Raw genomic sequence first — 15,372 nt, forward strand, 5'->3', positions numbered from 1 at the left:
ACTTGAGACTAATACACAATTAACGTACGTAAGTTGTCGAGTTCATTGTTGCTGCGTTTTCTTTGGCACCCCATGGCTTGTCAACAGACCCCGTCCTAGTACAAGAGTGTCCCCTTTCTTCTTCAAGAGGAAGAAACTTTCTCTCTCTCTCCGAGAGAGGAACTCTCTCTCTCTCCCCACCACTGTACTTTACCAGGGCGACTACAGGCAACGCGCGCATCATGATGATAATAAATTGGAGTATCAACTGTAAAGATCAGTAGGAGCACTTCAGTGGAGCAGATACATCTATTTAACGAGGAAAAAATAACAGAAATACTTGATGCTCATGGTTCAGTTTGTCTCTGCTAATTCAGCAGGGAGATAGTTATTTTGAATGCACAAAAACAAGATTGGTAGACGGACCAAGAACAATATGTTTCCAAGTTGGATTCAGGTTGTTGATATCTTGAAGTTTATCGAACAGCAAAGAATTTCGGAGTAGAATCTCATGCATGTATCAAGATCAGATTCACTTATACTTGCTTAATCGCTCCTTAATTACATGGAATATGATAAAATTAAGGTCAATTACCTAATCAATCTGGCGAGATAAAGGGTCCGACTTGGATATGATGTAAAACGGGTCGAAATAGAGACTAAAGTGGCCACTCGATGTGATCATTTGCTTTAATGCAATTCATGGCTTCAAAGAAATTCACTTGGATTAGAATTAGCTTACATGCGTACCTACATATACGAATATTGCTTAAAGTGATTCTGTTTAACCAGCTTAATGGTAAGAATAGATTTGTCCAAGTTACAAAGGTGAACTGGTGAAAATTATGTCATGAACGGTAACGTGAATTATACTTAGACAAATAGTGGAGGCTCCATTAAGAAAAGTGCCAAAAATTTAAAAAACAACACTATGCACCCGTTTTTCCTCCAATGGATTTTGTGAAGGCTACGTCAAACTCCTTTGGGTCTAGTCGTGAACGTACGTCAGTTCCTCGTCGATTGATTTCGTCCGCTTTCCGATAGACGTATCTTCAAATTAGCAGCATGATGTGCGGTGTTGGTCAGGCACAGAAATTTAACGTCATGTTCTTGAGAACTGAGGAGATATGTGAACCATAGAGAGATCACTTTTACAAATCAATGAGCAATGGTGGAATAAACTAATTACCTTCAAAATGGTAGCACAAAAAGTTTCCTCTTCTTATCGTTCCCAAAGGTCAAGATTGGTGTGTGTGTGGAAGATATCAGAGAGAGAGATAGAGATGACTTGGGAGGACGCCGTTGGACGCATATATAGCTTGACCTGGCCTTGCCCAGAAAAGCACTCCAACACCGAAGCTGTTGAAGCAACTCGATCCGATGACCAAGCAACAGAGGATGTGTACGATTATAGCTTGCCTTTATTATATATTTATATACATATAATTCGTAATCTTCAACAAAGAGTTGTTCATGACTAATTAATTCGAGACGCGGTCGAAAAAGGAAGGAAGAAGACTCGGGTTCCTTCAAAACCTTTGAACAAGAAATATGCAGTCATTATCGATGGAAGTGCTAGGAAATTTTCCTGTAAAGCGATGCGATGCATATAAGTACACCACTACGCTTACACGTTGATCACCAAGCCCCATCATTCCTGTGATCAAATAATCATATTGTTGCCTGATCATACACCCATCATGCATCCTTCACCTCCTTTTGCTGCACTGCTTCTTCTGTGTGCAGCCCTTTGTTTCTCTGCCACCGAAGCTTTTGGCCATGGCCATGGAAGCCAATGGTGGGACGAGTTCCATGGCCTCGCCGGTTGCCAAAAAGGCCAAAACACCAGTGGGCTGGATGCCTTGAAGAGATACTTCCAGCATTTCGGTTACCTCCACGACCATGCCAACTGCTCGAATGAATTCGATGATGATCTGGAGGAAGCGATTCGTCTGTACCAACACAATTTCCATCTCAACGTCACCGGAGTCTTAGACACTCCGACCGTGCAGGAACTTATCAAGCCGAGATGTGGCGTCAAGGACCTCGTTAACGGCACCTCCCCTTCCGGCCGGTATGTGGCCAAGATCGGCCACTCTGTGGCTCACTTCAGCTTCTTCCAGAACAGTCCCCGATGGACTAAAAACACACTGTCGTATGCTTTCTCCACCGAGAACCAAGCATTTCAAAGGGCTCAGCTGCAAGCGGTCTTTAGCAGTGCATTTGCGAGGTGGTCGGCTGTCTCGTCCTTCAACTTTGTTGAGACGACGGACTTGCAGTCGGCGGATATAAAGATCAGATTTGCTCGAGGGAATCATGGGGATGGGGCGGCTAATGCATTTACCGGAAAACTGGGCACGCTAGCACATGCATTTGCGCCGGAGGTGGGGATGTGCCATTTTGATGCCGATGAGACTTGGGCTATCGATGCTGCCGGTTTGTCAACGATAAACTCCTTCGATCTCGAGTCCGTTGCCGTCCACGAGATCGGCCATCTGCTGGGTCTTGATCATTCTACTGTTCCAAACGCGATCATGTACCCAAAAATTCCACAACGAACAAGGAAAGTGAATCTCGACGCTGATGATATACAGGGGATACGGGCCCTGTATGCTCAAGGTCCATGAGACAGTTCGTCGTTGCCTTGAGAGTTAAAGATTGGAGAGCATGCATTGGGGAGGGCTGACCCTTGCTCATGAAATCATTGTTTACTACTCTTTCTATTTGTTTTAATAAGAATATTTTTTTATTATTATTATTAAGAAAGATCCATATTTGTTAATTTGGTGCTGAATAAGATCACATATGTTCATGAAATTGTACTTGACAATCTGTGTCTGTTTTTCCAACCAGATTTTCTATTTTCATGGGACAAGCTCTAGTGCATTGTGTTGGTTTCTTCGATGGTGCACTGTGAATAACAAATTAAGGTGATTATGTGGAATTACCTTGGGTGCAATGGGTGTGACTATGTCAATTTGTATGGACGTATTGTAGGTGCTTTGCACTATGCAAACTTGACATTAGTTAGTGCATTTGCCTACTCAATATTGGTCTCCAGTAAAAAAGATTTTGCGCTGTCTGAAGGGCACAACAGATCTTGGACTGAGACTTAACTCAGTTGTTCATGTTATGTAAGTGCCTATCTTGATTCTAGTTAGAATTTGTTGAGAATGCTACATCATAGAGAACCATAAGAGAAGCTACCACTGCTACATAACACACCGATGCCGAATACATGGTAGTTGTGGATCTAGGTCATTTCAGAAGCTACTTGGTGTGTCAACTGTAGATGGAATTAACTATTGAAGTGTGAACTCACGTTCAAAAAATATAGAACGATAATCTTTGGGACATGTATCAACTTCACGATCTTGCCTTTTACATTCAATCCAATACATAAAAATAGATTAACATTCGTAAGCAAGAGAAGGTCTTGTAAAGAAAAAATCAAGTTCAAGTTGCTTGGTTATGATCCACTAGCTATGTTTCGAACCTAGTTATATGCATAGGTTTGTACACAATTGCATTGTTCATGCTACGTACCCTTAAAAGCGGGTCAGAGGCTTAATGCAAATGAATCAGAGGTATAGTTGTTTTTCTCTTAAAGGTTGTGTACCGTGCACAGCATGCACGTAACCATCTCTAATTGCATTTAACGACGGTAACTCTTCCTAGCACTACAAAAAAGATGGATTTACCTGAAAAATCTCACATCCGTGACCCAGTGAGGTACTTTAAGCTTCACCCAACATGTTTCCATGAGGAAGCTTCAAAGTTCTTACCAATCTTTAGAGGCTGGAAAGCATATGTTGGGAAGCGTGGGCCTTCCTCACGAAATCTTTCTGTATACTATAACAAGGTTGTCTTCTCATTAATTTGGCCTTATGTAGGAGGAATTATTTACCGTTAAACTGTTACTTTTCAAGTACCTTTTGATGGAATGTGGAGTCTGATCCCCATTTAAGAGGCTTTCCTTGTTTTAGGCAGACCGAATTTCATAAGGACAGCCACTGGAATTGGCGGAAGCCTTTTTTGTGGTGCTAGTCAATCAAGAACATGGCTTTCAGAATGAGCAGCGCCATTTAGAAGAAGATAAGTTAATATAAGGTTCCGCAGGCTAATTCCTGGAACCGCATGTTTGAAAGCCTCCAATTTAAGATAATCTCAAATCACTCTGGATCTCATATCCAAGATAAACAAATGCACCTCCTAATGTTTGAATAATTTTTTATGCCCAAAAAAATCTGGACATTGGTGCAAAGGCTTGTTTAGGATAAAGATGCCTTTGATTTGACAGAAGACGTCGAGGACTGATTGAGAAAAAGATGGAACCATTGATCCGTTCAAAGGGGGCAGGAAGGATAAACATCTGGAAAGGAAAGCTGCTTTCACATGCTATCATTTGGATATTATATACAAAGAACTTGAGGAATTTGCAAGGTCATGTTTGAACGCAAGAAAATAAAAACTTTCGCACACAAAAGGATCAGTCAATCAGATGGCCGCGCTCCGAGTAGCGACTGGTCTCTCGCACAAGTCCAAGGAAAGAAGATTGTGGCGATGTCCAAAAGTGTTCCGTTTCCTACGGACAGACAAGAAACTTTCAAATAACTTTTCAAGCACGAGCTTCGAGAATATTTTCATTCGGACCGGTGTCATCAGAATCGGTCTCAGGCGATTCACATCAAACCGGTAGCTAATCGATTTGATCGACAAGTTTTCCCTAATGTTTAGTGTTTTTTATATTTTTTTGCAAATGGCATTTTTAAGTATTTTTTTGGCAGATTTAACTGGAATCGATGAGTCGGCCGATTCGTCCCTCTGATGGATCGGGTTCACGTATCGGATTTCTATAACACTAGAATGGATATGAAACGAAGAAAAGGTCCGTATGGTATGAGGGGCGCTGTTCCCCACGCGCTTTTGCGCAGTTATGAGCGTTGGGCCGTTTGAGTTTCTCCTCCATTGGACGGTAATGTGACCGTTACCTAATTTTGACGCTGCCAAGCAAGCACCTTTGATGAAATGTGTCACGAAATTTAGGGCCAATAATGAAATTTTGTCTTATCGGGCATTAATTAAAATGTGTCGTTCAATTTAAAGAAGTTTAGTGCCTATTATGGATTATTGTAGTGTAAAACCCCCGGTGCATTGTTTAAAGAAAAAATTAAAGACTCGTATTCGAAATTTAGAAATTATAGGTTCCTTTTCCATGTTATGAGTAAGAGTTTTTCCTCATAATGAAATTTTATCGTATAAAGGAATGGGAAAAGTCGAGGGGGGGTCACCATTTCATCATCATGGGGAGGATCAAGTCAGCATGTCCTCACACATTGAAAGCAGAAGCCGCCTTCTTTTTGTAATAAAAAAATGGAACATGTGATTCCCACAATGGGAGCTCTACCGAACATTGTTCAGTTTTCTATTCAACGAAAAGTAGTTAGAGTTCTGGAAGCACGACATTCACCTAAACGCTTTTGAAATAAGAAAACGCCGCCATCTTTAGTTGACAAGTTCAGATCAAATGTTCTTCTACATAAGTGAACGGGACTGTAGATGGGATTCATTGGGGGATGATTACAGTGATTTGGCCCAGAATTTTCTTGGCAGAAAATACATACAAAGTTGTGAAAGTATGGAAAAGGAATATGATTATTTAAAGTTAAGAATGATCAAATAAGGACGTCAATCGATCGAACTAATTGAATCCAATGTGCTCTTTAATTGCCATAGTAGATTTATCTATTGCTCACATAGTTAGATTTGAAATATGAGTAAAGAAAAGTTTAGATTACATCTAAATCTGACTTTTGAATGAACAACCCAATCTGACCCATATTATGATATGTTAAAAACTGACTTTCAAAATAAGATCATATTAGATGTATGTTGTCTATTTGAAATTGAATTTGAATCCATATCCGAATGTGGTTAGATATTTGTTCAAATTGAATCCAAATTCGATTGAAATCCAATCCTCGGCTGGGTATCAGATTTCAGTCATATCCATTAGCATCTCTGTGAAAAGGTACACAACTGAGTTGGCTATCTGATCAAATGATTGAACCAAGCAACGTACAGGGGCTTGATACGCGGTCCACTTCAAGTCCCACTTAGTTCCAAGTTTGGCAATTGGATTTAGCTAGACACGTTTTGGATCTTATTAGAAGAAATCGAGCAGCTAACAAACCCTGAAACTTCATGGGGATCATCTGAGCCATCAATTCTAAGCATATCAATGATAGAGATTAAATCGAAAATATAAAAGTTCAACTGTTTTTCAAGATACAAAAATGAGTATATACACAGGGAAGGCCTGTAGATGACCTTAACAATTAGCACTAATGGTTGTTTATTAAGTGGCCCAATATTTGGTGATCCATATGGAAAAAAGAAAAAAAACTTCTTGTTCCTTTGACTTTGACGAGGGAAGCCCCGAGAAGTCATGAGGAGTAGTAGAACCTCACGTCTCTTGGCAGCCACCCTGAGAGAAGGAAGGAAAGGAAACTTCCTCACCAACAAAAGCCTGCTTCTCACATTTATATATACATTTGTGCTTGAGCCATGCCAAACATTTTTCTTCCCTGTATCTATCTCTCAAGGAGTCCCCAATGAGGACTTCTTCTTCAATCTCAGGTCTACTGCTGGTTCTTCTCTTGAGCTTCTCCGGCCGCACCTTTGTCTCCGGTGGCTTTGATTTCCCCTTTGAAGATGTCAACCAGGCATGGAGAGGCTTCCTCAATTTGTCCGGCTGCCACAAGGGAGAGAACGTCACGGGGCTCGACGCCGTAAAGAAGTATTTCCAGCAATTTGGTTACCTTACGAACGGCGATGACTCGGATGAGTTCGACGACGATCTCGAGAAAGCCCTCCAAATTTACCAGACTAATTTCGATTTGAACATCACCGGGTCATTGGACAATGAAACATTGCAGCAGCTGGTCAAGCCCAGGTGCGGCGTCGGAGACATTATCAACGGCACCTCTTCCATGAAATACGGCCGGAGACTTGCGGCCGTCGGCCACTCCGTCGCCCACTACTCCTTCTTCCCGGGCAGGCCCAGTTGGCCGCGGCAGGCGAGCCTGACGTACGCGTTCTCGCTGTCGAACCAGCCCTTCACCGCAGAGCAGCTCCGGCCGATCATCGTTCGATCATTTGCCAGGTGGGAGGCAGCCACGACGCTCAAGTTCTCGGAGGTTTCCGACTACTCGTCGGCCAACTTGCGGATCGCGTTCTTCCGAGGAGATCACGGCGATGGGGAGCCGTTCGATGGGCCGCTGGGGACGCTCGCTCACGCATTCTCCCCGGAGAATGGGCGCCTCCACTTCGACGCAGCCGAGAATTGGGTGATCGACGTCGCCGGCCTGTCGGCGGCGGGGACGGTCGATCTCGAGTCGGTGATGGTCCACGAGATCGGCCATCTGCTTGGTCTGGGTCATTCCTCGGTTAGGGAGTCCGTCATGTTCCCCACCCTGTTGACGGGGACGAAGAAGGTGGATTTGCATTCAGACGATGTCCAAGGAATTCAGCTTCTCTATGGAGGAAACCCCCGTGGAAACGTCTCTACTCCTAGCCAACAGAGCGAACGTTCTAGCGATGCTTCTTCCCTCTTTTGGAGTCCTCTCCTCAGCTGCTTTACAATCATACTTTCCATCATTTTCCTTTCCTTCCCTCTGTAAAAGCGGACACTGATTTGTTTAGTTGTTTCTGTTGTTGTTGTTGTATATATGCATAGAAAAGGTGAAGGAAATAGCATTCTTTTTCCCAGTCCTTAGGACCAATTTCGGGGACATGTTTTTGTTTATTTATATAGAAAGTTCACCTCATCAGCACAAAAAAGCAAACACTCTCTCAAAGTTTTCTTACACTTTTAGAAAATGGCTCGGCTCGAAATATGCACCGGTTCCCTTGTTTGACTGGTTCTTCTCTATGGAGATAAAGAAAAATACTTGGGGCCTCAAATTTTCGGATTTTCGAGATCTATATATCTCTCCATTTGACTTTCACACAGGTGGCTGAGAATTCTCCATTATTTTAATGCAAAATTTAACAATTCAACATGTTCGTGAGATGTTCCTGAGAGGATGGTAGGCTGTCAGTTCCTGTTTTCATATTGAAGCATCAATTTTCTGTATTGCAAACAAGAAGTTCCTCTTGCGCCTGGCAGCTTTCAAAAGCTATGTTGTTTTCACAAATTCTACTATATGAATGGATAGAAAATTTGTAGGTTAAAAAAAATATGTTGATGTTTCAGAAGTCGACCGTCTTGGGCCTATAAGACGCAATTTAGATGACAATTTTTTTGTATATTTTTTCTTCTCGTATTGTCATGTATTACCCATCAATCCTTATATACAATTAAATTCGTCGAATAAAAGATAAGAAGCTGGAAGATAAAGATAGGAGCATAATTCAAGGAGTTGTACAGAATTCTTAAATATGTCTAAGTCCTCAAGTATGCCTCTCAACGTTTTAACTTATTTTAATGGATCTGAGAATACACTTAGACGCATAACATATATATACATATAACAAGAATAAGAACGTAAAACATAACAAGGATAAAAAATCATGAAATTCGAAATTTCTATATTATGATTTTTACGCCAGAAAGTTAAAGCCGTCAATTTTGAAAGAAAAAATGATTGGTTTTCAGGTCTTCTAGATCATTGTTCTTTTACCTCGTAAATTCATAAATTTTGGATCTAACCACATATTTGGATTTAATTTTGAAAATTGTATATGTATTGATGGCTGATCATATGAACCTTGAGAGTGAACATGAGCGCATTTTGATTTCATAATTTCGAACGGCTAGAAGCCGCACAAGAAGAACAACACAGAGTCAATGGACTACTTGTACTGAGAATTGAGAATTCCTCCAATAATTCTCTCAAACTGAGGTTTCTTCGTTATCACGAAACAAGACTTCATCATCCTGGGCAAATGTACTCCATTTTCAGGGTAGGGCCAAACGCGAGCATCTAGATTTTCACCAACCGTGCATCATCATCTTCATCAGGCTTCTGTAGTTGCTAAAATTGCAACAAGTCTTCAACTACTGACGGAGCAAAATGGGAAGGTAGCTCCCTGGCAATCATACCAGAACAAAAGGCGGATATGGATTAAATAAATAAATAATTTAAACTTGACTCACAGTAAGTAAAGGGAAGCAGTCAAACTCCAATTCAACCGCCCCTTTTTGCTTAGTCTAGAAAAGACCCTGGTTTTGGATCTAATACCAATTTGTACCAGGGATCTGACGCCCTTATACAGATCTAGTTTGATTTTCGTGGGTATTATGCAACTGAAATGATGAGGTGTGATACCTTGAAAGACACCTGCTACCATCACTGATGCCACACAGTTGAGAACCCCAAACATCAGCAGTGGTAATGCCTTTTAAAAATTTGAAAAAACAACAATATTGGCCTCACCCACCCAGTAGAGAAATTCGAATTCCCTGTCCCTTTAACTTGCTGATTCCGACGTTACCAAACCCTTCGATCATAAAGATTAGCGAAATTTCCTCAGATTTTTAGAGGTCTGTAATGCTCTTCTCTCGTATACAAGGACAATTAGATATCCCATGTTCAACGCCTACGTCACGGTGAACTTTCTTATTGGTTTTAAAAGTGCCATTTGGATCCCTAACGTGCCGATAATTAGTTCTCTTCTTTTCTTTCATCGCAAGTAGATTTTGGAAGAAAACACTTGGCATCAACGGGGAACACAATCAAGTTTTGATACTGTTGAAAACTCGTATAACCTTTCTGAGATATGAATCAAAACCATCCTTTCGTCAATCTAACCTGCCTTTGTCAACAACCCAAGTTGATTTTTTTTTTTTAAATGTAATTTTTAATGAAGTAAAAGTCTTAGTAAAGCTCCAAGAAGAAAGAAATAAAGTACCGGCCGTAATCCTCACTCAGAGAATTAGGGCACTAGTGACATCATCTGAATTGGGCACAGTTATCTTCTCGTGGATTCCATTAATATCTAACCTCTCTCTACTTGCAGCATACTGTCAACGTCATCCACTAGTAGAAACTGGTTAATGATCAGACATATCTCCAACGAAAGTTACAATATCTGCCTAAGTACTTCTCAACCACTTCTTTCATCTAGAATTGTTGGCACAGATCATGTGGTTGGACTTTTCATTCAACCATAATTCTGTAAGTGGCCTTATTAATGATATGGTAACTTTATGTAAAGGATTATCTTATTGGCATTTATATTCCAATTATTGCTATATTAAAGGTACTGAAAGTAGATAAAAATGTCATCAATAGCCATGTTGATTGTTTTTAACCTTATTAGTCCATGTGTGATGGCCTCACTATTGCTGAAAAATTGAGCATAACACATATGAGAGAGATTCTCATCATCCCCGTAAGGCCTGTGCCTATTGAGGAGAGTCATCGATTCAGGAGATCAAATGGAAATTCTGCAACCACATTAATTTCTAGCATAAGATAATTCCAGCATTGATTATGGACCCACTGCCACGCTTATCGTGTGATGTGGATCTCAGCTGCACACGAACTATGACATCTATCCCGCATACTGGTGGGATAGAGCCCAAGTTCTTAAGTTTAATGTGAAACAGGTGATGGTGTGAAGGAATGGCAGGGGAGGAGTCAATGCCGGGACAGGTCTCTGATTCATGTTCAACCACGTGCTTGACTTACTATCCGAACAGTTTTTATATGCCGTGTTGTTCTTGCATGTTGTTTAAAAGTTGTTATGATCAGTATAAAAACCATATGATTCTGCCTGTCGATAGGGATCCTGTAGCTGAAGCGACAGACATGGTACACCTGGGACACTTTCACTCTTGTATCAAAAGAACTAAATATATTTGACATGACATGGTGGCTTTTCGCAAGTGCAACCTTTTGTTCCCTCCGTCTTGAAAGTTTTACATGGTGTTGATGGTTGAATATTGAAGCACACTGCACTGCTGTCCACTCCACTGTTGGAATAAGAATTAAGATTGGTTTTATCACTTGTAATTGTCAAGGTTTGTTTCAAACTTCCTTCTTCAGCTACCTGCCGTGCTCCAGCAACAAGAAAACCAAATCCTTGCAGCGTGCTTACAGTTTCTCATCCATAATATAAACCCCGGTTTGGTGAATTTCAGACTGTTGGTTCCCAGCTGCCAGATCATTGGCCAAATTAATGGTACATAAATACACCATTCTACCCGAAAAATGATCTCATCGTTTCCTTTTCATTTTTCCAAATAAGACTGCTTCTCAGTTGCCTAACATGGAAGATGATGCATAACAGTAGCTGGTGGGCTTTTTGGAGCTACCTAGTCATCGAAATACATGCTTGAGTTTAGAGTTCACCGACTTCCACCATATCAATCTGGCTCTCCCATATCAAAAGGTTGCTTGGAGTGGGCTTCCTCCTCCAAACTGACCCCGCTGCCCGACTCTTCTGCAGAATCTGCCTTCTTCTGGATGTTGGCATCCTCCATGCTCCTGCAAATCGTGCAGGGAACAGAAACTGCAGCCGGAAGGGTTACGACTTCAGACAGCCAGAGCACGGTTCATCCAGTGGTCTGTGAATCTTGTCTCAGGCTCAACAGCTTTCTTTTGATGTGTGTGTTCCAACAGTTCATGATCTCATTCTGTTCTTCTTGGCAACCTTCCTGCTCTATATGACCACCCTAAAGAGAAAGATAAACAACAACAATAATGAGAAACAGTAAGCCAAGAAGACCTGCTTTTGTTTATTCAAATAGTTGGTGAATTTTGTATGCTTTAAGGCCAACTGCCCTAAATTTCTAATGATGCTATACTTTGGGCACAAGTAGAGGGGATCACACTAAAGTTAATTAACCCTGTACCAGTGGAGTCACCACTAGATTCTTGTTTGGTTTTCGCTTCTAAAAGTCAAAACAGAAAAAAACAGATCACCATCATGTATCTTTTTTCATGTATAACAAGTAGCAAACTTTTTGGCCAATAGGGGCATCACATGTTCCAATGTGTTTCTCAAGAAAGGCTTAAAGAACACAATGAACAGGCGAGAATGGAGCTATATCCAGCACATCACAAGAAACTGAAAAAATATCTCTAGAAAGGCTCCACAACCCGATGGGACAAACGAGAACACAGCAAGTATTTAGCATAGCAAAGAAACTGAAATAATGTATACCCTAAACTAAAAGTAGATGATTATGCACAAGATGAACAAGTAGCCAATGAAATCTTGAGCATGTGCCTAATGGTTGTTGGGCATTGCGTTTTTTTATGGTAAAGAAGGAAGAGTTATGATGGGGTTTAATGCAGTCTATTTTCTCTCAAATGTCTTATCTACACATTCTAGGACACTATAACTAGTAGAAACATTGTGTAATAAGCTGTGATAAAGTCATGTGGGTTGCAGTCGTGAACCAAAGCAAGTTATTTGAGGAGAAATCAAGTTCAGTGATTGACTCATCATTAAATCCATGCTTATTTTTGGTAACCATTGCACAACTCCATGTGAGGGTCAGCCTCAGTTATGATGACACAGCATATCAAAAAAGAAACGTTCACAAGTAATGCTCTAATAACAAGTGAAGAAGATAACAACCTAAGAGGAAAAGATACGTAGTACAGTTTTCATATGCTTGCTTACCACTTGTGAATCTGTGATATCGATGGTTATTTCTGAACACTTAATATTTACGTTTGGCATTGCAAACGGAATTTTGTTCAAGCACATAGGATTCTCAGCATCAGCCAGTATCCAGCAGAATGGCCCGAATCAATCATGAAAAACTAATTGAAAAGATAAATATTAGTTTGTTACTTTATTTTCTTAAACCATGGGCACATAGAGCCCCATATTGGCCAATATACAGAAAGGGCCAGATCAACAACATATAGAGAACTATGTCACAGATTCTCATAATTGTGGCAATGGATTGAGGTGCAGAAAATATCGTTTTTAGGAATTTCTTCAAATACAAAATAGTTTTCGTCATTATCTTACTAAAATATCAGTTGTATTTGAACGTCATTTTATCAGCCCTTGGGTCTCAAATTGATAACATTGCTACCGTGCAAGTTTCTTCATGCAGAAAAAGCGAATTCAAAATCCAAAGAAAATGTTGCTTTAGAGTTGAGGAATAGTATTATAGTTCTCAGTCTTCTGATACAAAATTCCCTAGACTCTATTTTTCAATATTATGTGTTTGCAGTAGTTGTCAAATTCATGGATGAAATTAAAATGGAATATAAATCCTTTTTTTCTGCAATAAATCTTAAAGCCTTCTTCTCCAACATAATACAGCCACAGTGCCACTGCAAAGACAGCAGGATAGGCCTCAGACAATCCTAGAAAAGGATTCGAAGCTTACAGAAGTATATAGAGCAAATTGTTTATTACGGCATTTCACCTGCGACGGTGGAATGTCATAATCAACTGACCATTTATCATCAGTTGACTATGACATTCCACCATCGCAGGTGGAATGCCATAATACCTAAGTTGCCCCCAAGTATATACTCAAAATTTTCAAAACTTTCAAATGTCATCATTGGCCAAAAGAAAGGGAGAAAAGGTGGGGAAGTGTGAACCAACAATAGGTGAGATTAAATTAAGGAGAACCAAGAAGACTAGGCAAGGGAAGGATCCTGAAACCTGAAACTGGTTTCTTGAGGAACCTTACCTAGACAGACTTAGATAATGAGAACTTAGTTCTCACTCATGCACTGATGCGCATAATTAAAACTCAAACACTAAAATTTCTCTCACAAAATTCTCAGGAAACGCTGGCAATATCCTAAGAGCCCTTCCAACATGACCCAAGCCCTTTAAACCCGACACTTATTGTTTTCAAAAGAAAGAACTGCAGTGCTCTAAGAAATAATATAAGCAACAAGAGTCACCAACTGCGTTCTTGGCTCTATTAGAATGCACCCAAAAACATGGATACAGAGAATCTTATAAACCAGAAAGAAAGACGACATTGTGCTACCAACATCTACTTTTCCTCGTTTCTTACTGAATCCTAGGAAATAAGCAAATTGAGCAAATTGGTGGTTAACAAAAACACTTCTTTAGGTCTTTCACCATGCCGAAACTATGAGAAAGATCTACAAACAATGCAAGTGAAAATCAACTATACAAGAGTGTCAGAGAGAAAAAAGATCAGCAAGCATATAGCTCAGACAGGGATAACTGTTTCTTTTTTATATTCTCATCATTCACACTCCGATTTGCAGTGTTCTCACCAAAAAAAAAAAGAAACCTAAACTTATCATAAAAGTATGTGAACCTAAGAGAAACAAATAAAACAACAAAAATAATTTAATCACATTAAGGAAGAAAAGCCCATGAATCCGCTTCCCAAAACCGGACTTTGGAAAGCAAATCAAGCCCCACTTCCTAATTGTCAGAAATAAGCAAAAGCACTTGCAAAATCTAAAAGCAATAACAGTTTTCACTAGAAAGGGGAGGAAAAGGAGATTGGAGAGGATAGAGACATCCTATCTTCCTATTAGATCGAACACGTTATATTATACCCAACGTTCGTCGGGTATATTCTAGAAGATACCATCATCTGCCTCGCATCAAACTAACAAAAAAGAAAAATGATAAGCAAATAGCGGGTCGGTAAACCACCAAGAATGGAGACGAGGTGAGGTGAGGTGAGGTGAGGCGGGCGTGCACCTTACACACAGACAGAGAGGGCGACAGATAGAAAGAGGAAGAGAAAGAGACTGGGAGACGAGGCCAAGAAAGGGACATAAATAAGCTAAGGTTATGATTAGTGATGTTAAAAGTAGCCGACCTGTCCTCAAAAAAGAGGCCTTAAAAGACAATCAAAATCTAGCATCAACCACCAGCATTTGACTGCCCTACAGGGTTTATGACGTCGTGAGAAGCAGCATTGCTGGGAGCAACTCCAAGATGCTTTCTCCTGACTCTGAACCGCCACCGGAAGCTCCACCGGTATGCCACTACATGCTTTAAGGGTCTTCGGCAGCTTCACGGTTTAGACTGCTGACGTGATGAAAGAAGTAGGAAGGAAGATGAGGGCCTTCTTCGGCCCAAAGGCTTTGACAAGGCAGAGGGAGAAGAAGAAGGGAAAGGCCTTCCTCGAATGATAAAAGGCGGTACTGAAACCCTAATTTGGAGTTACGTGCCCGTGTTCAAGTTCAAATCCAGTATCTTATACATATCCAAATGCACCGATTCAAATTTGATCCAATGAGTTGTTGATCGATACTCAGCTTTTCCCGTATGAATCTATTTGATTAAAATTCAGATTTGGATAATGTAAAGTTGGAATTGTCGGAACAATCCGGTTTGGATCTTGAGGACAGCATGTAATGTCGACCATTTAAACATTGCATAGGGGCAGAACCAAAGGGGGCCGGCAGG

At 40.6% G+C, this 15,372-nt stretch overlaps 2 protein-coding genes, 1 long non-coding RNA gene and 1 other non-coding gene across 4 annotated transcripts; 2 read left to right on the forward strand and 2 right to left on the reverse strand.

The window, feature by feature from the left end:
* Window positions 1-1,634: 1,634 nt before the first annotated feature.
* LOC116251346 (metalloendoproteinase 5-MMP-like) lies at window positions 1,635-2,749 on the forward strand. Its single transcript, XM_031625552.2, has one exon. It carries the CDS (start codon window positions 1,680-1,682, stop codon window positions 2,604-2,606), a length of 927 nt encoding a protein of 308 aa, XP_031481412.1. The 5' UTR covers window positions 1,635-1,679; the 3' UTR covers window positions 2,607-2,749.
* Window positions 2,750-6,352: 3,603 nt separating this feature from the next.
* LOC116250819 (metalloendoproteinase 2-MMP-like) lies at window positions 6,353-7,749 on the forward strand. Its single transcript, XM_031624763.2, has one exon. The coding sequence runs from the start codon at window positions 6,594-6,596 to the stop codon at window positions 7,659-7,661; it is 1,068 nt and encodes a 355-aa protein (XP_031480623.1). The 5' UTR covers window positions 6,353-6,593; the 3' UTR covers window positions 7,662-7,749.
* A 3,111-nt stretch (window positions 7,750-10,860) lies between these two features.
* Window positions 10,861-15,112, reverse strand: LOC126409865 (uncharacterized). Its single transcript, XR_007572703.1, has 2 exons — window positions 14,780-15,112; window positions 10,861-11,662 (listed from the first exon to the last, which is right to left on the reverse strand). It is a non-coding gene; the product is annotated as an uncharacterized LOC126409865 (long non-coding RNA).
* On the reverse strand, window positions 14,114-14,200 carry LOC116251778 (small nucleolar RNA R38). Its single transcript, XR_004171835.1, has one exon. It is a non-coding gene; the product is annotated as a small nucleolar RNA R38 (small nucleolar RNA).
* Window positions 15,113-15,372: the final 260 nt, after the last annotated feature.

Source organism: Nymphaea colorata, chromosome 3 (assembly GCF_008831285.2).
Source record: "Nymphaea colorata isolate Beijing-Zhang1983 chromosome 3, ASM883128v2, whole genome shotgun sequence".
NCBI classification, from domain to species: domain Eukaryota; kingdom Viridiplantae; phylum Streptophyta; class Magnoliopsida; order Nymphaeales; family Nymphaeaceae; genus Nymphaea; species Nymphaea colorata.